The sequence below is a fragment of the Balaenoptera borealis genome (genome assembly GCF_965194805.1).
Source record: "Balaenoptera borealis genome assembly, chromosome: 9".
Lineage (NCBI taxonomy): Eukaryota > Metazoa > Chordata > Mammalia > Artiodactyla > Balaenopteridae > Balaenoptera > Balaenoptera borealis.
In genome coordinates, this window is record NC_138873.1 from 37,213,475 (window position 1) to 37,237,848 (window position 24,374).

Below are 24,374 nucleotides of genomic sequence, written 5' to 3' on the forward strand. Positions count from 1 at the left end.
TGAATTTTGAAAATCCCTTTCAAGATTTTACTCTCATAAATTAGGAGACCCCTAATAAAAGGATGATACTATTTAGTCATTTAAAATAACCATTTTTGCCTTTTCTGATCATTAAAGTTAAAATAAGTTATTTTTAAAGTAAGAAGAATAAGAAGAATGAGTCGAAGTGGGTAAACTCCAGATAATAAAACAATGTAAAAAGATCACTTAAAACAATGAAGAATACATGTGAATATCACATGGGGGCCTATGTGAATGTAATTTTTGAATGTAATGAATGAAATGGGGAAGTCGAAAAGACTCACTTTTCCTCCTGCTTCTGCCACTACATCAGAAGGGCTGGAATATTTAATTCAGCTCTCTTCTATCAGACATTATACATAATTCTAAATTACTGAACTCTAGCATTGTTGAATTAAAAAAAAACAAACCTCTTTGGTTTTTAATCAGTCAGTCTTAGATTATACTTATGAAATGAATAGTAGAAGAATGACTGTGATGGGTGCTTTGAAACTGGGATTAACTCAAAGGATGTCAGACATTATAATGGTTCAAGGATCTCTGTGACCAAGTGCTGAACTATCATATCTATGGATCTCTAATGAAGACAATTAGAAATGTAGGTTCTCCTAAGAATGATAAGGAATCTAATACTCGGTGTCCTTCCCAGGGACTCTGGCTTCCAACTTCACATAATAAACAACTAAGTTTCACTGCCAATCCTCACAGACAACAAAGACTTGGTTGCAAACTATGAAAGGAGTTTTGCGGCAAGCTCTCAAGTGAAGATAAATAAGTTAAATTCAGACTGGCCTGCTTACTGTCTCACTGAAAACATTAAAATAACTACTGCCTTGCTTTGGATTAAAATAATACAAGGGCTAATCACCAATCCCAACCACCTTGTTATTCAAAGACTGCACCTGAATTGTTTAAATACTGACTTTTTGGTTTGAAGATGCCTTATTTATTCCAACCGTAACCATATTCAAAACTGTAGACACGAACACTACATCTTCCGCCACACGAAATGCCATCTCACAGCCACAGCCCTCCCGCACAGAGTGCCTGCCTCCTGAGTCATTATGTTCACACGGAGGTCACCACACTGTACCCTGGCTACTCAAAGGGCAGCTGGGGGAGCGGCAGCTTCACCCACACCTGGGAGCTCGTTGGAGACAAAGAATTCATGTCACACCCCCGACCTACTGAGCCACAGCCTGCATTTGCGTCCCCACGTTAAAGTATGTGACCCCATAGCACTGGCCACAACTGATTACACCAGGGATGAGTCCCCAGGCTAAAAGCAGGGATCTACTTGTGGGCAAGAAGCCTACGAGGTGGCTGGCAGGAGCTTTGGGCAGAGCATGTTCCTTGTTGAACAGTGATTAGCCAAGACAGATTTTCTCTCTTGAGGAATGAAAAAGGGACACACATCCACTCTACCTTGGCTGCAGAGGCAAAGACAGAGAAAAGCTAAGTGAACACAGTGCAGATCACTGGAGAAGGGAACAGCAGTCATTTTCACTTCTAGTAACACAACAGAGGGGCTCTCATGCCCTCAGAGCTAGTGTCTGGTTCTCCACGAGGCCCGCCTGGGTGGCAGCTAAGACTGCTTCCTTGCCCTTCCTACTACTTCCAGTGCAACCTTAGAGTAAAACGCGTTAAGTGAGGGGGCTTGAAAGACAGCAAAGCTCTGCTTCTTGTAATTGGAGAAGGTCCAATGAACACAATCTGTCTACTGAAATCTTAACCAGATGAAATGCTACTTGCTCCAAGATGTCTTCCCTATTTCTCCCAACCAGATTCAGCATCTTGCAGAACTTACATTACAGCTACATTACATGTAGCTGTCTAATCTCCCTAACAGCCTACAGGTTCACTGAGGGCAAAGGCTGCTTCTCATTCACTCTGTGTTTCCTGAGTCAAGTAACACAGAACTTGTGGCACATGGTAGGCACTCAGTAAGTTCTTTGTAAAATGAATTATTTTGCACAGAGCAAGTACTGCATATTGGCTAACATTACATGAATTCCAAGAAAACCCAACATGTCTAATTTATGACCAGTGGCTGAAATGGTATCATTGCTTCTTAGATTACCAAATGATGTTTACTAAATATTTTATCCACATAACATTTTACTGAACATCATGATTAATGTGCAAACTCTTCTACAAGAGGAAAGGCTACAAGTGTTTCAAAAATAAAGTTATCAGAGTTAGGAATCTTGATTAACTTGTTCTATAATCCATGAACGATAAAAGAACCTTATATTACATTTTTTTTACTTTTGAATTCCCTTAGTTTTTCTAGAATTCTGGGCTACAGTGACACTCAGATGACAAATTAAACCAACCCACTTGCCCAAAGCAAATGGTATATTCTCTTGACAGTTCATCATGCCAAAAAAGAAATAACCCACAAAACAAAAACAGAATTCAAAACCAAAGAGCACCTGAAATAAGTCTTTTCTTGCCTAAATACTATACACTCCTATATACATAATTATTTCAAATAAATCACAAAATCATTACTTATCAAACTCAAAATATTAGACAACATCCATGTATAAATGTAGCATTGCCAATATGAATTAACTCGATTTTCCAAGAAGAATCTGCTTTATTAGAAATTCAGATTAAGACAAATACTCAAGAATGAAACATTCATCAATTCATTTGCCCATTCAACAGATATTTATTGAGCACCTTCAAGTAACAGATACTGAGTGTACTGATTTTAGGCACATCAAAAAGAATGAAAATACTTCAGTCCTCAAAAAAATTACTGAAGGCAGACAGATATAATAAACCCCAAGAGCTATAAAACCATGTAACAACTGCTAGAGTAGACGCATGGACAAGGGGGTGCCGTGAGAAATGTGCCTCAGGGAAGGCTAAAGAGTAGAAGTCAGAGAGAATATGGCCTTGGAAGATAAGTGGGATGTCACTGGGACAAGTGACGGGATAACACTTCAGGCAGAGTCCAGCCTGAGCCACCATCGAGGCCTGAGAACACATGGTGCATTGGGGAAATAGTAAGTGCTCCAGTGGGGCCCAAACAGAGGTGTCACTTCAGCTGGGTCAACCCTGAGCCTTGTAGACGTGCCCAAAAACAGGGTCCAATTAGTCTTACATTAAGGTTCCTATACTCCTGATGTGTCTTTCAAAATACACTGTGGTCCAGAAACTTCTTATATGAACCATATAGAACTTATGGCTGTCTGACTAGTATGTCCTAAAGAAACTGATCAATATATATGTAAATAATCACGACACCTTGTAGTTATAAAAAGTTTTGTAACAACTTAAGGAGGTTTTCTTGAAGAGAAGAAGATTGTGAGGAAGTGCTGGGTATTACAGAGAGGAGAAAAGAAGTCTCTTATGCGTGACTTCAAATACTTCCAAGGAAGCACGATCTGCTCCCTTATAAGATCAAATCCTAGAGCAAGAGTGGCAGTGGGGGAAGGTTCCCCAGGTGGGAAAGATGACTTGACTTCTTGCCTTGATTTTATTCCCTAAGATTTTACCTCCGACTTGGGAACCTCTCCCTGAATGTAGTGCCAATAACACATGGGCTTCATGAGACACTGCTCCCTGAACATACTCCAAACGTGGTCAAGTGAGCCTTCCCTTAATTTCTCACAGCATAGCTTAAACTAAACTGGAAAATGAAAGGGAAACTTTCCTAAAGGTTGGGGACCAAATAAGGACAAGAATGCACAGTAACTCATGACAAGATAACCTAAATGGAGATAGAGTGTTTATTCATATAAATAACCTTACCGACATCCCTCTTATGGTTTCCAGGCTCCTTTTACATGTGCAACACACAATTTATTGCACAATACATTCACTTCAATACTAGCTTTTATTTTCAACGGAGAGGCATGCTTTTCTAGGGCAGTATATCGGAACTTGGGAATGGGGGTTTTGTTCTTTGAAAAGAGTCCTTCCTCTCTAATTTGAGAATCACTGTTCCATACAAATCCATCTTGCTTGTATTGCCAGGAATCATCTTTAAGCATTTATAGACTCTTCCTCTAAACCTAGAGAGCAAGACCCAGAGGAATATCTGAGTCTATCTCTTCCACCTCTTCATAGATGAATATAAAGTGTACTGGAAGATTCTGCTGATTTGTATAACCCAAATTCACTAGCCAGAGCAGGATGGCATCATCCTGTTTTCAAAAGGACACCCTATTCTGAACACAACACAAAAGGCTAACATCTCACAGAGATACCCACGGAAAGAAGCAAGAGGGCTAAGTACAGAGTGTGCATGAGAAAATGGGAGTATTCTCTGTAGCCAATAGGTGAACCAGGAGAAAGAGATCTAAGCCTGAAGGTAACAATGAATCTTTCAAAATGGAAGGGAATGATTCTATAAGTAGCAAGTTCCCTAACAATGGAAGTGTTCAGTGTCTGAATGGCCACTTGGTAGGCATTTAGACTAATGCATGGGGTTCCCTTACAGTTCTGAGATGGCAAATATGGAAAAGTAGAAATATAGAGTAAAGTAGGTGAGAAATGCACAGTCCTAACATCTTCCAGATCATTTTATAATGGGCACAAGGCTTGACTTACTTTTACCCACTATTCAGCAGGTCGTCAAAGAGAAATGATTCTTCACTTGTCTCTTGTGCTGAAGATACAAGGGATGATGTGATGAAGTGAAAAAAACAAACAGTTCTCCATCCCATGGCTGGTCAATTTATGGTAGCCATGAGCCTCTATTATTACAATTATTGTAGTTTTTTCTTTTTTAAGGTCAGATGAAGGCTAAAATTTCAAATGAATTCCAATATTTGGCTTTTGTTGTTAGAAGTTCCAAGTACAAGTAAAGACTCTATAAAATACTACGGCTAACTTATGCATCAAGACAGGAAACAAAGAACAACTTTAGCAAAGCATCTCATTAGTAACTAGAGGGAGAAATGCATCCTAATAAAATTTAGTAGGCTTGCATCATAGCTGAGCGCTATACATTTTTTTAGTGGAAACATATATAACACACCCTTTGTTTAAGATGGTTTCTTTATTTTTTTTTTAATTTTTATTTTATATTGGAGTATAGTTGATTTACAATGTTGTGTTAGTTTCAGGTGTACAGCAAAGTGATTTAGTTATACATATACATATATCTATTCTTTTTCAGATTCTTTTCGCACTTAGGTTATTACAGAATATTGAGTAGAGCTCCCTGTGCTATATGGTAGGTCCTTGTTGATTATCTACTGTATATACAGTAGTGTGTGTATGTTAATCCCAACCTCCTAATTTATCCCTCCCCCCAAGATGGCTTCTTTAAACTGGGCTAGAGGACTTTTATCTTTATCTCCCTCACAAATCTATGCTAGCAACAATCACTTAAGAAACTACACTTGTTTTCTATCGGCTCCTGACATCAATGATGCATTACTGCCAAAAGAATTCAGTGTGTGTCGTAAGCTAAACTGATCTTGCCAGGCTGATGCACAATCTGACTCCCGATTTGTAAACACTGTCAACTTAAAGTGATGGTGTCGAGGGAAAACTGAAGAGCAGAGCAGCATGCTAACTACACTTTCATGTGAAAGCTTTAAACGTTTCTATAGATGGAAAAAATTTCTCAAATCATGTTTACAAGAAGGAAGCTTAAGCACATTTTATTCATTTATTTTTTATCTATTTCTATATAAATGAAAATTGTTCATTGGAAGTACAACTGAAGAGGTACAGATGGGATTTGAATAAACAAAGGACAGGCAGGCCCCCAGAAGCAGAAATAATGGGAAACCATTGCCACCCCTAGGGCCAAAGAGACAAGGGAAGAAAGAATTTTCTGGAGCCTAGTGAGAATTAGAAACATGGGGGAGGGACTACCTAGGGGGAAGCCACAGTCATGGAGGGACATAGCTACTGCCAGAGCTTTGCACTGAATTAGGAAGGGAGTAAGGAAGTAATGCATCAACTATTCTCCTTTCCATCCTCCCATTTCCTGCCAATGCTAACCCTTGGTTGAACCCAAATAGAGATTGAGATGGTAAGGGAGTCGGGAGAAGCAGTCCAAAGAGGTATCTTTCTGGAGTTTAGGACAGGTCATCGAGGTTTGAAAAACTGACAAAGGAAGAGGGTAAACAGGGTATTACTAGAATTCCAGCCTTTCACTTAAGCATATTTTAAAGTATACCAATTAGGAACAACAAACCCATCGACTTGATTGTATTCTTAAAGACCTTAGAAAAGTTCTTTTCCACATGAGGAAATAATGTATTTGTGCAGTTTTATAATATAAACTGTGATTTCAACCCAGAAAATTTATGATTACAAGAGAGAAAAAGTAATGCGTAAGATACAAGGTAAGAACATAGAGGGAGTTTCCTCAGGACATATTATTGGCTTTTTTCACCTTATGATGAGTCAAAGCCCTGTTTTGTGAATTATCAAGGTTCTGCTCAATATTTGTGGGAGAAGAGTGGGGATTATTATTAGTTTTGCCTCAAGGAAACCATAAAGAGGATTATCTCCAACATGTTCCCTGTGTTGATTTATGCATGCCCTTCAACTTACTCCAAATCAATATGAAAAGGGGGATCGTTTCTTGGTCTACACTTGGAAATAAGAAGGAAACCCAGAACTGCCCCTACCTCAGTAAAACTCCTAGGAGTAATATAAGTACATTTAGTATCTGCAATCCTCTCCTCTCTCCCATGAGAAACTGTAACTTTTCCCACGTCCCAAAACATATATTTTTAATTTCTGTGAATTCAGGGACCTCCTCCCCTCCTCAAATATTAATGCTTTCCATCCACTCCTAGCGTTAGATCCATGCTTCTTGGATATCTCTTTGATGCCCCAAAGGGTCTTCAAACTTAACTTTATCCCACATTTCAAATGAATTAGTTTTCTACTCCTCAAACCTGCTCCTCTTCCTCAAGACATAGTCTATTTCATCCCCTCTTTACTCTGACCATCCATCAGTCACCCAATCTTTTATTCCACCTCTATTCTTTTTGACTCCTTAGTCCCTTCCCTAATAACCCAGCGTTGTTCATTCTGCTGCCTTTGCCTGAGAGTGATAATAAGCATAATAATTTCTAGCATGTGTTGAGCACTTAGGATATATCAGACATGGTGCTAAGCACTTTATATGTGTGAACTTGTTTAATCCTTATTACACTCTTATGACAGGTATTATTACTAGCACCAGTAAAAGATGCAGAAACTGTACTCAGAGTTACAGAGCTAGCCTATGGCAGGCTGAGAATTTAAATTTGGTTTGAAGCCTGTGCTCTGACCCACCTTTTCTAGCCTAGCAAATTCAACATTTCAAGGCTTAGTTTCATGTGTTTGCCCTTTACTGAAGCCTTCCCAATCTCTCCTGTCTTTTCTTCTCCTGTGCTCTCAGCATATTCCACCCACATTTGTTATGCATTGGCCCATTTATTAGTTCCCTCAAGACATATATTTTGAGAGAATACTCTACCAAAGTGCTGGACACAGGTTGTCAGCAGTAAGCAAGTCTGGACCTGGTCTCCTAGAGACCAGTGGGAGAGACTTTAAGCAAATAACCAAACGAATGCAGCATAAAATCTTAGCTGATAATTGCTATGGAGAAAACCTTCAGGTGCTGCTGATGTGTCTGTCTCCAGGCATCACCTGAGAACCATTATAGCCATAACTTCAATATTTTTATTTTCTCGATGCTAACTTGTTCTCTGTATTAACATTCATTTGGAGCTGCATTAATAAATTATAGGAACTGTTTAGGTTAGAAATTAGATTTCTAAATGGAAACTGAAATCAATCTTGTAGAAATGGAGTGGTAAAACTTTTTGTCTTCATGAGTTGCAGGGACGAGAAGGCAAATGTTATGAATGAGAAAGACTGGATTTGACCAAAGGCAAGGTTGTCTCAATGTAAATTTCTCAATTCAGGAATATGCTTGTACTCTTTCATATAGTAAGAGTTTTATTGCGTTCAGAACATAATGAAAAGCTCTATTTACTAAATTTTTGCCAGAAGATGTTGAGTGAGGGATGAGTTTATCCTAGAAGGTTAAACTGGCACCTAAAAGTTCTTGTTACTGCTTGTTGATATATTCTGTTTATCCCTTTTCCACCTGCAGTGTACAAAAAATTTACAAAAACCTATTCAAACGAAGTACCCAAACATGATATTTTATATCTCAAATTTCATATCTGATATACTCAAAGGTATTTCCTGCTATAAAATAGCTATAATATTTTCAAGCAATTTTAACCTTGTATGTTAAGTGCTTCTGAATTGACAGCAGAAACCATAATAAATGCTCAAAGAATGACATCTTGGATCAGGACATTATAACTCGACTCACAAAGAATAATATTGAAATATACATTACAAGGGTTTTATTAATAGATACAAAACACAATTTAGGCTCTAAGCAATATTATGAAGAGAGTTTAAATTGCTCAGACATGTTAGACATTAGTAGTAAACTTATTTTCTATTTCTGCTGCCTTCTGACTCAATTTATTTTATTCAAGTACTTGAATTCACTGCTCTGAAAGTTATGACAAACTATACCAATTTGGAAGTGGGTTCTGTTATTGGGAAAACTGAATTTTAAAAAATACAGCAAACCTAAAAAATATCCATTGGTTAGCCACAAAGAATGATGATATTAGTCTCAGTTTAGGGTGCTATACTGTAATCATGAATATCACAGTGGCTTTGCTGGAGTATCCATGCCTGCGCTCCCTTTACTCATAATATCCAGACAGGTATGGGCATGTGAATCAGGTAGTTAATACTAATGTGAGAACTTGGAGTTTAATGATGAAAATGCTATATAAACATTGTACTAAATAGTAAAAATCATTGCTTCAGGAATTGTGTAGAACTATGTAGAATATAGAACAGGAGGATGGATAATTTACCTCTTCTGTTATAGATCATCTTTTCTGTAAGAGTAAATAAGAGTAACAACAATAATCATCCCCAAATTCTGCAGTAGCTTTATTTTTCTTGAGAGCTGCTTAATAGTTTCACTTTAGTTTGAGATTTTTCATCCCTCACCTGTTACCAACGATTTTAATTGCTTCATGATCAACATCTAGTTTGTATTGATTTCTGCTTCATTTACTGCAAAGGTTCCCAATTCTGCTACATATTAGAGTCACCTGGTGAGGTCCAAATATTTGCAAGACAGTTGTTCTGGGGCGAGAGGGTTGTGGGCTGGAGACCAGGCACTGGTGTGTCTAAAAGCTCGCCAGGTGATTCTAATGTACAGTTAGGGCTGTGAATCAAGGATTTGCTCCCACAGTTGTTGTCATGGTTTCCATGCCTTCAGTCTTGCCCTCCTCTGACATCCTCTATGTGCTGCCAGAATGATCTTCCTGCAATGCCCACAGAATTAAATTCAAGCCTGAGCACAGTGTAAAAGACTCAACATGATCTGCTCTTAAATACCTGACCAGCTGCCTCCCCGCTACTCTCTCTCCCTAGCTCTATCAAGCACTCATTTCCAACACGCCTGCCTCAGCCTCCAGGCCTGACGCTTACTCATCCCTTGCTCTGAAATGCTCTCCACTGTTTATCTGCCTGGAGAACTGCATCTTCTCCATGAAGCCTTTCCTGACAGGCTAGCCCCCCTCCTCGGTCAGTGTTCTCAAAGTACAAGTGTATTGGGTTTCACGTTTTTGTTTTTTGACTACTCATATTGAACTGTCATTTTAGAACATATGTCTCTCTCACCTTCATTAGACATTTTTATGAGCAAGGACTGTGTCACATTTGCCACTGTAAACCCAAAACTTAGCACACTGTCTAGCATATACTGGCATTTTGTATTTGCTGAATAAATGAATAAATAGCATATTATACTATTTTCACTTATTATAGACAGAACTGGAGGAGACTCAAGTTGGGTTCACTGAAAAATTTAAGTTTGTACTAAAATTTTTTAAAAGTCTTAGTATTTATTTAATATTTAGTAATAGCAATGATAATTACTTTAAAGATTAGTCTTCAAATTAGTGAATTTTAAACAGGTTAAAGCCAAAGAAGTTTAATTAAATCCTCAATAGTGCTCTAATGATGATAATCATAGCATCCCCAAACCATACATTTTCAGAATCATAGCCATTGTATACTCACCTCGGACTCCGATAAGGGAAGGAAGCCCACTTAATGCCTACCACAAGTTGGCCTAATTTGGCTGCTCCCAACATGTGCCATCTAACCCACAACTCTGGTGAACATGCTTACTTTGTATTTGCTTTCTGATCTGGAAGGGGTGGGAATATGTCCTTTTTTCTTGAAGGTTGTAAAGTGCTTGCACTGAGGACATGGCTTGGTGCTGGAATCAATACGGCCAAGTTCCAAGAAGTACTTGTATTTGATGGAGTCTTCATGCGTTAAGTTATAGATAACCGTTGTTTCTTCCAAGAATTCAAAACATTCTGTGATAGGGCATTTGATTTCCACTTGGCCAAGTTGTACCTGTGTGAAAGAGCAAATGGGAGAGAAAAAAGGCACCAGTTATTAAGCTTCTCTTCTTTTTTCTTTTTTCATACAGTACTGCTTATTTCATGATTACTGTAAAGGATTATCTGTCATTTTTCATGATTCCTAACATAATAAATGATAATCACTTTGGTACCTATATCAGGCAGTACCAAATAATTAATTACTATATAATGTTTCCAAAATGATTGATAGCATCTTTAAGCATTCTCTATCATTAAATATAATGATAATCAAATATGAGAACTTAAATGGGCCTAAGCCACAGGCTCACCTAGGAAGCAAATTCTCATTCCATCCTCTGGAAACTGCAGGATGAGACAGCATTCAGACAAGAGCCAACTAAAGGAACAGCTAGGATGAAAATGTGTTTCAGATTTTTCAACCTTACTACAAAGTTTCCTTACTACAACCTTACTCAGCAGTAAACTTAGGGCACATTTAACTACGTTAAAAAGACGAAAAAAGAGGATTTTGAAAGTACTTATATATACTACATCTAGTAGTTTAAAAATCATTGCTAGAAAAACCCGCTATTTTCCCTGACTCTTCCAGGCAGAGAACATATAACTGTTCCCATGTCATCAGAATCATAGGAACAAGTAAGAAAATTAAACCAATCATAATGTTGTAAAATGATCCCTATGAGATCTGGCTACTACTGAGGTAATTTATAAAATGAATTTCTTCAAAGAACTACAGAGTTAGATTAGGAGAGAGGAGAAGGAATATACTGGAATGTTACATTTATTTGGTAGGGGATTCTAGAAATGGTTAGCATTAAAAATTACAGTGTAAGATTCAAGTACAAAGTGTGGACACAATTAAATCTTAAAAGATGAAGAAAATAAGCTACTTAGAAGTAAGGAGGACCTGGAATTGTTTTCCACAAGTAGAGCAAGAACTCTTTATATTCATGGCATCATAATCTCTTTTTGCTCATCTTAGGGTAGCAGAGGGAGGTAGTGAAAGCTCCAAAAGGCAAACAACACTAAACCATTTCTTTTTCACTTGGGTGAACCTGACATTCTGAGAAGGCAAAACACATTGACCTGAATGAGAAAAGCACGCTATGAAAATGGAGGGAGGAATGAGGAAAAGCCACATGATCCAGGGAAAGAAAATCTCTGCAGTGAGCAATTAACAAAAACCCTAAATTCATAGTAACTTTTCTTTTAACTTTGCTGTTTCTCTGGCACAGACTTGAGGAAAGGCAGTTAAGAAGCTACAGGCTGAAGGATGCCTGGGAACAAGATATTTAATGCTAGTAAAGGACATGAACCAGGCTGATAATGAAATGAAAAAATCTGGCTTTGGGTAAACCATCTTACTAGTACTGACCTGTTGAAATGTAAGTTGCTCTATCATCTTATGCTACAATTGTACAAAACATAGTCCAGAGAGGTCTTTCAAATATTAGCCCAAAGCAATTTTTTCTACTTTTTTTGATGAGTCTGCTTATAGTTACAATCAGATTTTATTTTTATATGTTACAGAGTTATTATAACCCAAATTATGTTTTGTAATGAATTATTTTCAGTTACAGCTGAAGGCAGAGGCTGTCCAGATGACCTGGGATCAGAGCAGGAGGGCAGAGCATGAAGCCATGTTAGGAGTCTGAAGCAGATGCCTATGAAAAGAGACTTCAGTTTGCAGCATGTGAAACACAATTTCCTTTCATTCCACATAGAAGGAGTCCCTTGGATAATCTCAAGGGACTCTCATTTATTGAAGAGCTGCACACTTTTGGGAGTAAGAGCTGGAATGTTTTACTCCCGGGTCAATGTTTTAACCTGGCCTCCCTTGCCTCTAAGTTTATTTATTTTAAGTATATAAATAATAACAATGGAAGCAGTAATTTCACAACCACCCAGAGAGTCAGGTCGTATAGAAATGGAATGTGGTATAGGGACCAGAACCAACCAAGGCAGCTCAAGGGAGAGAGTAATCTGGTCACTCTTCCCGCGGTGGGTGTTCATTACCACACCGCACTGGGACACCTACCATCCAACGTCCAACCAAGTGCCTTATCTTCTCCTGCAGTGTCTCTCAAATCTGCCTGTAAGTCTATTCTATTTCCATAGCACACACAATTTCCTTATGCTTCACACACTCTGCATTTTGCGTATTCCATACCTGCTCTTCTCTCTGAAAGCTCCAAAATCCCTACCCCACTACACTGAGCCCAATGATCTCATATTTTATTAAACAGACAGAAGCAATATGATCACGTTCCTTTATCTTCCCACTACAAACTCTCCCAATCTATGTCTGTCTCCATCTTTTCTGTCTTCCTTCCTTTTTTTGTATTCTTCCCTGTTATTTTTTTTAAGGATCATGCAGCTTGATCTATTCTCTTCATCAGATTTTTTTACAGTTATTTAAAAAAATATATTTATTTATTTATTTGGCTGCTTCGGGTCTTGGTGGCAGCACTCGGGATCTTCGTTGCGGCCTGAGGGATCTTTAGTTGCAGCATGTGAACTCTTAGCTGCAGCATGTGGAATTTAGTTCCCTGACCAGGGATCGAACCCAGGCCCCTGTATTAGGAGCGTGGAGTCTTAGCCACTGGACCACCAGAGAAGTCCCAAGTCTTCCCTTTTTTTTAGCGTTTATGTTTTTCTTTCATTGTTTGTTTTTAATTTTTATTTTATATTGGAGTATAGTTGATTTACAATATTGTGTTAGTTTCAGGTGTACAGCAAAGTGATTTAGTTATACATCTACATATATCTATTCTTTTTCAGAATCTTTACCCATATAGGTTATTACAGAGTATTGAGTGGAGTTCCCTGTGCTATACAGTAGGTCCTTGTTGATTATTTATTTTGTATATAGTAGTGTGTATATGTTAATCCCAACCCCCTAGTTTATTTCTGGCTTCCCTCCTTTTACAGCATAAGGCCTGAATCTACTTCCAGGACAACTGCATGAGTCTCTTGAAGTGTTTGTTGAGAATTCAAATTTCCTGGCCCATCTACGGCTTATACAATTTGAATTATTGCTGGTAAGCTAATATTTGGCAGTTTGGAACAATTACTCATACAATCCTTTGAATTACTCATACTTCTTCATACTAACAATATCCCCTTTTTCATAATAAAATGCTACTCATGACCTATGCAATCTCTTGGCCTCTACATGTCTATCTTTTCCGAATAATTTCCTCAATTTCCGAATAATTTCCTCAAAAGATCACTAAAAACCAATAATCATGATTAAGCAAAGTGCATTCATTTACTTATTCAACAAGGTACATATTTCATCAATTCATAAATATTTCAGTATGGGTCTAAAGAAAATAAGAAATCTTTAAAAAACATAATCATGATACTAAATATTTTCCAAAATGACAATAATTCTTTAATATCAATTTAACAGTTTCAATAACATCATCTAACTTCTATTTATAGGATTTTATGTACTTAATATCCTTAAAACAAAGGTCTAAATTTCTGTTGTGTTCAATGTTAATACTACTATTTACATCACTGAAAAATATGCTCTCCAATTCTGAACAAAAACATGTCCATTCTTGTAAGACAAAATTACTTAATTCTAAAACAATCTCCAAGGGTGTTAGTAAGAGACACAATTATCCACTAGATAATTATCCACTACCTCAAGCTAGATGGCTAATTTGTCACTTGGGAGAACTCAAAAGTAATTTAATGCCACAGGTGAAGGAAACCACTGGAAAAGTGACAGATTAATTAACTCTTCCAAAAAACAAAAAAAGAGAGAAAATATACACCTTGGATTCGAAGCTCAGTTTATCAAATGCATGGTTTATGAATTTGATCTTGGTTTTAAGTGTTGATCATGATAGTTTACAGTGTGCCTTGGCCTTTTGTTCACTTAATACCAAGGGATTTCAGATTTCCTCTATCATTAAAAAGAAACATATTAATATGGCAGAGGAGAAGAGAATACCACAACAAAAGCACTAACAATAGTCATGAAATGTATGCAGCACCTCCTCCATGCCAGGCACTGTTAGAAGCACTTTCTGTGCATTAATTACTTTGTGGAATACCATAGAGCAGAGTCATTTTTAGGTTCTGCATTTCTCCGTAAGGCTGCTTTACTGATAAATATGCTTCTTTATTTACTCGGCAGGTATTACAGAGCATTGTGCCAGATGCCTTTGATTTTTTAAAAAAACTAATGAAAACCATCAAGTCAAATATCCCAGAAGTTCTCTCAACCCCAAGCAAGAAAAATATAAAGAAAATCCACTAAGGCACATCAAGTAAAAGTGCCAAGTACCAAATACAAAGAAAGTATCTTAAAAGCAACAGAGGAAAAAGACATTCCCACATAGAACACTTCAGCCCCAGGTCCCTTGCTGGTAAATTCTACCGAGAATTTAAGGATGAAATAACACTGATATTACAAAACTACTCTTAGCGAATAGTGATAAAAAGGCGGGGATCACTATTCAGGTTGTTTTATGAGGTCAGCATAATCATGATACCAAAACCTGATAAGGACATTTCAAGAAAGGAAAACTACTGACTAATCTTTTTGTAAATACAGATGCAAAAATCCTAAACAAAACATTGGCAAACCAATCTAGACAATACATGAAAAAGATAATATATCATAATCAAAGTGGGCTTATTCTAAGAATGCAAGATTGGTTTAACATTCAAAAATCAATTGCTATAACTCACACATTAATAAAATAAAGGAGAAACATCATATGATTATCTCTACAGAAAGAGGAAAGGTTATTTGATAAATTCAACATTCATTCATGTTAAAATCTTAGCAAACTAGGATGAAAATTCCTTAATCTAATAAAGAGTATATATAAGAAAATCTACAGTAAACCTAACACTCAATGGTGGAATATTGAAAGCTTTTTTCTTAAGACTGGAAATTGGGTGAGTATGCACTGCCACCATTACTAAACATTGACTAGAGCTAGCCAATGCAAGAAGAGAAAAAGAAAAATGAAAATAAAATAATTAGAAATGAAGATATAAAATCCCCCATTTTTTGCAGATTGCATATTGTATATGCAGAAAATCCAACATAATCTACAGATAAACTATTAGGATAAATAAGTGAATTTAGAAAATTTGCTGAATAGGTCAATACACAAAAATCAAACTTACTTCTATACACTAGTAACAAGCAGTTTCAAAATAATATTTAAGAAATAGTATCACTTATAACATATTAAAAACATCATATATGAATAACTGCAACAAACAATGTTCAATACCCCTGTATAGAAATAGCTGAAATATTTTTGGGAAAATGGAAAGAAGCAAATTAATGGAGAAATATATCAAGTTCTTGAACTGGAAGACTCATTAAAGATGTAAATATGGTCCATATTGACCTACAGATTCCAGGCCATTTTAATAAAATTTCCAGCAATTTTCTCTCTCTCTTTCTCACTCTCCCTCTTGCTCTCTCTCTCTCTCTCTTTTTTGAGGGGAATCATCTTCTAATTCAAAATTAGAAGATGACTCTAAAACTATAGTAATTACAATAGTGTGACACTGGCACAAGGATAGATAAGGATAGATATCAGAAAAATAGAACAGAAAAAGAGTACAGAACAGAACCACTTACATACGAACACTAGATGTTTCAAAATTATAGAGCAGTGGGGACAATGTTATTCTTCAATAAAGTGTGCTGGGTCACTTAAATATCTATTAAAAAAATCTGTTTGATTCCTACCCCAAACCAGGTAGACTGTAGCTATAATTATAAAAGGTGAAACAATAAAACTTCTAAAGATGATAAAGAAGAATATCTTCATGTCCTTAGGGAAGGGAAAGATTGCTTACACATGACACTAAAAAAACTCAACATTTAAAAAAAGTGATAAATTTGACTAAGTAAAATTTAAAACTTCTGTTCATCAATAGATACTGTTAAGAGAATGAAAATGCAAACGAAATTGGAAAAGATATTTGCAATATGTAAAGAATAAGGTTTTGCTTATCCAGAATACATAAAGAGCCCTTCCAAATCAGTAAAAAAAAGGCAGACAACCAACCCAACAGATAAATGGTCAAGAGGATGTTCAAGTGACCAATAAACATATGAAAATACGTTTAACTTCATGAGTTGTCAGGGAAATGAACATTAAAACCAAAATGACATGTAATTTTGAAGGAATTAATTGAGCTCTCATAACTCTCAAAGATTCAGCAAAATAATGTTTAAATAGTTCAAACAATAAATATACAATTAGTGCAGTATTAATTTTCTATTCAATCATGCCAAACGTATTTTTCTACATACAGTCCTCCTTTATGTTACTTAAACTTCTTTCTTCTTTCCTCACTACCCAAACTTTCATGCTCCCTTATCCACTTAAGTAAAATTTGATCCAATAGGTGAATTGCACATTCAGATTTGGGAACTCAAGCAGTAAAAAATGTTTCTTAATATGTGGAAAGAATTATAAACTTAATCCAATTTTTCTCCTTGAAAAGCACACTGAGATATATTATTAGGTTGTAAGCAAAAATTTTTTAGGATTCTATAGCTTATCTTGATTCTCTAAGAAGATAACACCCAAATTCGAATCCATCCTCAAAGAATATTAATATGGAGGGCTTTTTCAATGCAAATCACTGAGTAAGTATTTAGACTGAGAGAGAAATGCATAGTGTGCTCAGATAAACAGAACGAGTATATATTCAATTAACTATAATCAATTTTACCTTTTGAAAGGTAGAAATTTTAGAACAGCCTAGATATTTGGATACACTTTAGAGAGGGAAATATTTCTAAAAGAAAAAAATTTGAGCTTACTTTGTTTAAATGTTATCCACTCTTTTTTTCATCAGTACACTCATCTAAATCAGATATTCCAATTTATTACAATCAGAAAATAAAGACACTACACAGGTAATTTATGAAAAGAACCCTGGAATGGAAATCAGATATAGGATTCTGGTGTTATTGATATTTATGTGGCTGCATGTCCTTGAGTTCCAGGGACGCACAAAACCAAATCTCTTAGAGATGGACTGATTCACCTTTAGGATTCCCTGCTGGCACTAAAATGGTATAATTATAATATATGCTCTAACTTACAAAAAGACCGGAAGTGTATGTAAGCTCTAAAGCTTTAGCTCTAGCTTAAAAAGCTGTAGAGGTTAATAGTTAAAAGAGTAGATTCCAGACTCAAATTGGCTCTGCTCCTTACTACTAGTTGTTAAATCTTTCTCTTGCCCAGCATCTGTATCTGTAAAAATCGGAATTTACCAATCGAATTTGGTTGTTTAGAGGACTGTATGAGTTGATTTACATAAAATACCTGGAACAGTACCTGATAGGGATACTCGATAAAAGTTTGCTAATATTTACCTTTGTTGATATTCAGAAAGCAGTATTTCACAAAATTAATTTCAGAAATGAGAAACTCTTTTATGCTTATTTCTTATACAAGGAGAACATTTTAAATTCTGTAATCATCCATAATTCATAATTCAGTACTCTCATTCATAATTCAGTGTTCTTCCTCCAAAAGCATATATGTAAAGGAAGATAACTAAAAGTACAAATTACATGAATATACTGTAGAACTAAATGCTGAGGTACAAAAGAAAATCAAATCATATACATTACATCAAAAGTGTCCCCATTTTTAAAATAAATTTAACCAAGAATGGAAATACAGATGCATAATTATGGAAAGGTACATATATAGTTCACATTAATAGACATAAAATCGCTTTGGAAATATTTTAGTCAATCCAGTACCACAGATTAATAATCAGTATTACTCTAGTGGGAGAGGGAAGTCTTTTGTTTTACTCAGAGGTTTAATTTCATTTAAAGGGGGCAAGTGAAAATTTCAGAGACTAGAAACAACTTTGGAAGCTTTAAAAAAAAATATTACGAAGCTCACAAGAAACCTTTTATAACTTCTCTCTCCCCATCTTCATTGGTGTCTTTCCCTTGGCTTCCAAACTATGCTTAAATATCCTAAAAATGCCAAAAGCAAACAAAAGCAAAAGCCATTGGTGGTTTAGTTATGGAAAAGTATTTTGCCCTTCCACAAATCATATTAAATTCATTTAACAAGTCTGAAAAGTGACATAAGAAAGCAAAATTTTGCAGATACAGGTGATTTTGAGGATTTACGAGTATTAGTGCCCAGTTAGAGCCATTGACTCAAGTGTGGGTATATTTAAGGTACTGGATTCAAGGAAAATTATTGCAAAACAGACATGTCAGCCCAGACATGGGTAATGTAGTAGCTCCTCCAGTTTTTTTCCCTGTACACACCAAGGTAATTTTAATTCTCTCTTGGGTCTTGTAGCATGTTTACCCACTCTTCTTGGTAAGGGATTGTTAAATACTTGAAGATAGCTGTCATGTCCCTTCAGTCTTTTTTCTCAGGAAAACATCCCACTTCTTTAACTATTCCTCACCTATTGTTTGAAGACTTTCCTTCTTCCTACGTTGTTGGTTTGTAAAAGTGTGATACCCAGAAACCAAAGCCATCATGCCGGTGTGGTCTGGCTACTAGGGAAACAGGATTATCCTCAACCACAGTAAACTGAAAGAAAGGAAAATGAAAAGAAAAAAGTCCTCAGGAATTATAAGTTACCAAAATTAACCCAAGAAGAAGTAGAAAACGTGAACAGGCCAATTATAATAGAAGACATGAGGGTATGTCTTCTTCTAGGAAGGCCATCTATTTCCTAGATTTTCACCTTTGTTGCAATTGAATATTCTCTCACTGAGAATATTCTTGATGAAAAATAATATTCTCTTTCTCTCTGTGGTTTTTATTTCTTTTCTCATCTTGTCTCTTTCTCATTTTTATTACTTTTACTTTGGTCCCTAAATCAGGCTCCCCAAACAATTAATCTTTTGTTTCTTAAAATAGTTAGCTTTGGGCTTGCTTATCCTTTATACTGCTTTTTTCTTTTTTAGTTTTCCTTTCTTTTGATTTTTACATTTAGTATTATGCTCTCCCTGCTTTTATTTGTCTCATTTTGTTATTCTTTTTCTAGTTTCTTATGATCACTTTGTTTTTTGCTTTTACTCTTTAGTAATTGAATACAGTTTTTGCTACGTTCCAAAAATGTTGGTATGAAATGTTCTCTCTTCATTACTTTCTAGGTAGTTTATAGTCTGTTTTTACTTCCTATTTAACTGTTTCTTAATTTCTATGCATTTAAAACTTTTTTTGGTAACTTTTTTTCTAAAATTTATTTTCAACTCTACTTGATTATGAATAGAGTAAGTTGACTGTAAAAAAATCTTAATTTTGATGTATTAAGGTTCTTTTCTAGCCAATTACATAATCTTTTAAAAATGTTTTTTGGATATTAAAAATATTTAATCACGAGAAGTAAGATTCTATATAGATTTCTATTAAATCACAGCTTTGATGATTTAAGTCAACTTCTCTATGGGCTCATTAATTATTTATCTACTCAATCTGATTCTGAAAGAGGAATATTGAAATTGCTTACTATAATTTTTTTCAAATTATCTTTGCACTTCTAGTTTTTATATTTTTGGTTTATATATTTGACTGCAGTGTTTCTTGTGCATACAGGCTTGTGACATATCTTCATAAACAGTCTTCTCTCTATCTGGTGTTTTTACATTTAAATTCTACCTCAACCTCATCAGAAATTAATACTACCACTTCCTCTTTTTATTGTCATTTTCCTCCTATGGCTCTGCTCATTTCTTCTCACCTCAACTTCATTTTAAATCACTTTGCTGGAAATGATTCTATGGATTAATTAAATACTCAAATATTTATTCAGTGCCTACCATGGACAAGGCACTCTACTAGCTACTGGGGAGAATTTAAAAATGAATAAACTACCTTCAAACAATTTTCAGTTTATTAGGGGAGAGAGACTTGGGCATAAATAACCACGGTTCAGGCAGAGAAGCACAAAGGAGAACTGGGTTTGACTGCTCATGGAAAAGAAGGTATTTTAGTTGAACTATGAAGAATGAAAAGGATCACAATGAGTAGATTTGACTATGTCTTATTTCTTAAATAGAAAAAAAAAAAGAAAAATAATATGAAATACATATCTGATAATGTTAGGTCAGAAAACATAATAAACATTGTATTTGTATATTATAAATATGTAAAAGCATATGTGAAAAAACATATAAACTGAGAGGGAAGAAGAAAGAATTACTAAAACTATTTTTCAGGTTGTGGAATTATTTTTTTTCTTATTTAATGTTCTAGTATTTTTGTTACAATTTTTATCATTCAGTAAATATTTTTTGCATCACTGTTTTCTGACTCTTAATAGATGACAGATACAGAATGGATAACGACGCCAGTAAACCAAAACTTTGCATTGGTCTTGAAAACAAGAGAGAATACTGAGAATTATGGGTCCAGGATTTTACTTATGAAAACTAAATTATGAACATTATTTACGTTTGTTTCTGAACACACTTGGTGGTCTAAGTTTATAGCCTCTACCGTTGCACTGTTGGATTCTGGGCTCTGTCCTAACCCTCTGCAGGGTGCAGTGGAGAAAGCAGACATTTCGTAAGTCAACTAAACGCTGTGGGAATCTCATCCCACACAGCCCTGCCATCATCACAGCTACTTCACAGAAAGCAACATTCCTTTCACGGAGCTCATGTCAAAATAGTTTGGTTTTTTTTTTTTTTTTTTTTTTTATAATATCCAGAAACCTTTCTTCTTGAAACTTGTTTAACAAATAGAACAACAAAATCACTCCTTACGATACTACTTGTAAACCTGGAGGTAGTCCAAGTTTGACAAACTTTAAAAATACATGTTCTGTATTTTTATTCACAGCCATTTCAATATTTGGTGGGGTTTTTTTTCCCCTACAGGTTTTGGTCTTTCAATACTGGCAAGCATCAGTGCTTTCCTAGACTTTAAACCAAGTTAACATCGTTTTTTAACTTAAAAAGAGCAATTTCAACAGAGCCTTTTCATGCCAAAAACAAAGTATCTTTGTGCACCATGCACCCAGTTCTAGGAATAGTCTGTTCATTACCTGGAGTTTTTAGATTCGAGAAAGAAAAATATAATTCCATTCCTGGCTTCTATTCATTATTTGCAGATACAAAACACTGTTTAGTGTAGAGTGACCAAATTTTCCTTTCTATCTCCCAGGAATAAAGTTAAAATGTATATGAATATGAAAAGAGAAAAATATATGTTTTTTTTTTGTTTAAGTGTCTTCTCTTTTGATGTTTGAATTTTAATACCTCCAAAGTAGGGAGAAATCTTTGCCTAGGAGTATAGAAATCTCTTTTAAAAATATGATTGAGCTAGAGAGGTATCCACAAAAGGCTAGCCTGGTGAATGAAAAGTTTTGTGGTTAGAGTGAAAAAGAGTTGGAATGCCTGGTATACCCACAGTGTTAAATGTCTTGATTTACTGCACATGCACTTGAGAAAATCCCATCCTGCTTCAACTGAGCTCCCTTTCCTTAGGAGACCACAATACAACGATGAAAACCTCTTGACTTTGCTGCTGGCCAACGAGGTAAATACTGCTCTTGCATTAGAACTGAGACAGCTCAAATGAGATTGTTTTGATTGAAATAACAAATCACTTAAGAAAATTAGCTAAGATAAAGTATAGAGGAAGATGGTAAAACAGAGACCACAACAGAAGACTGTGAGCTCTATGGAAAGAGTAGAACACATCACCATATTCTAACAGAGAAAATAATCATAAGTAAAAATGAAACTCAAGTTGTTTTTAAAAACCCTTATACTTTTCTCTTCTAAGCCAAACATAGGAAAAAGTGTAAATGGAGAATAACAACATAACTTAAAAGTTTTTTATAAAGCACTTATGAATACTATATAAAAATACTTTATATATATACTAATACTGTTTTGTATTAGTACTATTTCCAGTTTTATTATATGTTCTTACCTCATTTTTATATTGAATTACAATAAATTTTGCCATTATATTCCAGAAATTAAATCCTCTTAGAACTACTCAGAGTGTATGTGTGTGTGTGTGTGTATATATATATATATATATATATATATATATATATATATATATATATATATATATATATATATATATATATATATATATATATCAGGGGATCCTAACATGGGATCCTGAAATTATCTTTTACTATTACTATTACTTTACTATTACTCTTTGCATGTGAAAAAAATGCTACTGTACTATGAGTACATTGTGGTTCCTTTGTATTTGTTTTAATTTTTTTCATCCAGTAAGGGAGACAGATTTGGGCAGTTAAATCATTTACATACCCACCTGCTCTTCCATGAAATCAAGGGTCATCCAGGAAAGCAATGCGATTCTTAGAGAGTTTAGGGATTGCATATGGAAACCTGCCTACTAAAAAGACTCAACTGATAAACATCTAACTTTGATTCTTTTTTTTTTTTGAGAAAGGTCTTTAATATTTGTTTTAGTTTTGTCCTCTCAAAACAGGAATGCCCAGTGCCTTTTGTCATTCTTTCTAGCACAGAAAAGTGGAGCTCTGATGACATGTTTGTGCTCTATAGTGAAGGCTTAAATTGTAAACCTTCCTGAAACTTCTGGTATTGTCACAGTGAACTGAGTGATGGTGATGATGACAGCAACAGCTAATATTTATTGAAGCTTTAATCCAAACCCAGTCACTGCCAGAGCCTGGACACATTGTCAAGCCCCTGCAGATGCCTCTCCAGACTTGGCAAAATTAGTCACTTGGAATAATAATGCCATGTTGCTAGAGGCCACCCAGGATTCTTAAATCCCTAATGAAAAGCAGTACATGCCTTTATGAACATGATACTTGGATGAACATAAGCAGTCTGTAGACAAGCAGATGGTCCCAAGCGCATCTGGGCCGTCATCATTGAGCAGCAGCCCTTCTCTGGGTCCCTCTAGGTCACTCCTTCCTTACCTATGAAACATTTCCAATTTCCACCTCCTCCTCAAGTCCTCACCCCAACCTTTCCTTTCAGGTGACTGATACACACGCAATCAACAACCTCACTCCCACTTGACACGGTAAAATATAATGTGTTCAGTGGAGAACCCCTTCAACCTTCTGTTCCCCATATGTTCTCTTCCACCCTTCCTTCCTCTTTGGTAGAAAGCAAGGCCTTCCAAGCTTCCCAAGATGAATATTTCTACCTGCCTTGTCAGGAATCTCAATTCTCTCTGGTAACTTCAGACGATCAAGCATATGACGTGCTCAAGTTTCTCCCATCATAAAAGCAAAATGAAATAAAAACTCATTAGGACCCCTATATGCCTTAGTCTCTACATCTTAGTCTCCCTCCATTTTTCAGCCAAGCTAACTGAAAGATTATCTGATGTTCTTGTCTCTGTGTCCACATTTAAAAACCCACTACAATCTGTCTTACCCCTCCACTTTGTCACTCTCTACAAAATTACCAATGACCTTCTCCTTCCTAACTGCCCTCATGAATCCTTATCTTACTCGCCTCCTCTGCAGCACTGACCCTGCTGACCTCTGCTTCTTTCTTGACCCCTAGGACATCACATTCTCTTGGTTCTCAGTACTTCTTACTGTCCCTTTTGTGAATTCTTCCTATGTCTATCTCTTAAAACTTCCTGGGTTTCCAAGGCTCTGTTTATTACAGATTGTTCTCTGAGAGTTATTCCTTCACCCCTATGGTTTCAAGTCCACACATATGCCGAAGGCTTCCCCACGTAAACCTCCAGCCCAGATCTCTCTACTGAGCTTCTGATATCTACATGCAATTCCTTACTTGATGTCTTCAGTCACATACCTCAAACTCAGCCTAAAACCAAACTCATCACCGCCCCATCTCTCCCTGACAGCCCACTGTCCTTCATGTTCCTTATTCCTGTGAGTGGCACAGAAACCAGAAAACAAGGTATTCTCTCTCCTGACTTT

The 24,374-nt window shown here is 35.9% G+C and overlaps 1 protein-coding gene across 3 annotated transcripts in view; it reads right to left on the reverse strand.

The window, feature by feature from the left end:
- The window catches only part of RNF217 (ring finger protein 217), a 128,145-nt gene that overhangs the window by 35,989 nt on the left and 67,782 nt on the right, over positions 1-24,374 (reverse strand). For all 3 annotated transcript variants that reach the window (XM_082406192.1, XM_082406191.1, XM_082406190.1), the window contains exon 2: positions 10,234-10,467. In XM_082406192.1, the coding sequence (XP_082262318.1) occupies positions 10,234-10,467 (234 nt within the window). The remainder of the gene's footprint in view (positions 1-10,233; positions 10,468-24,374) is intronic.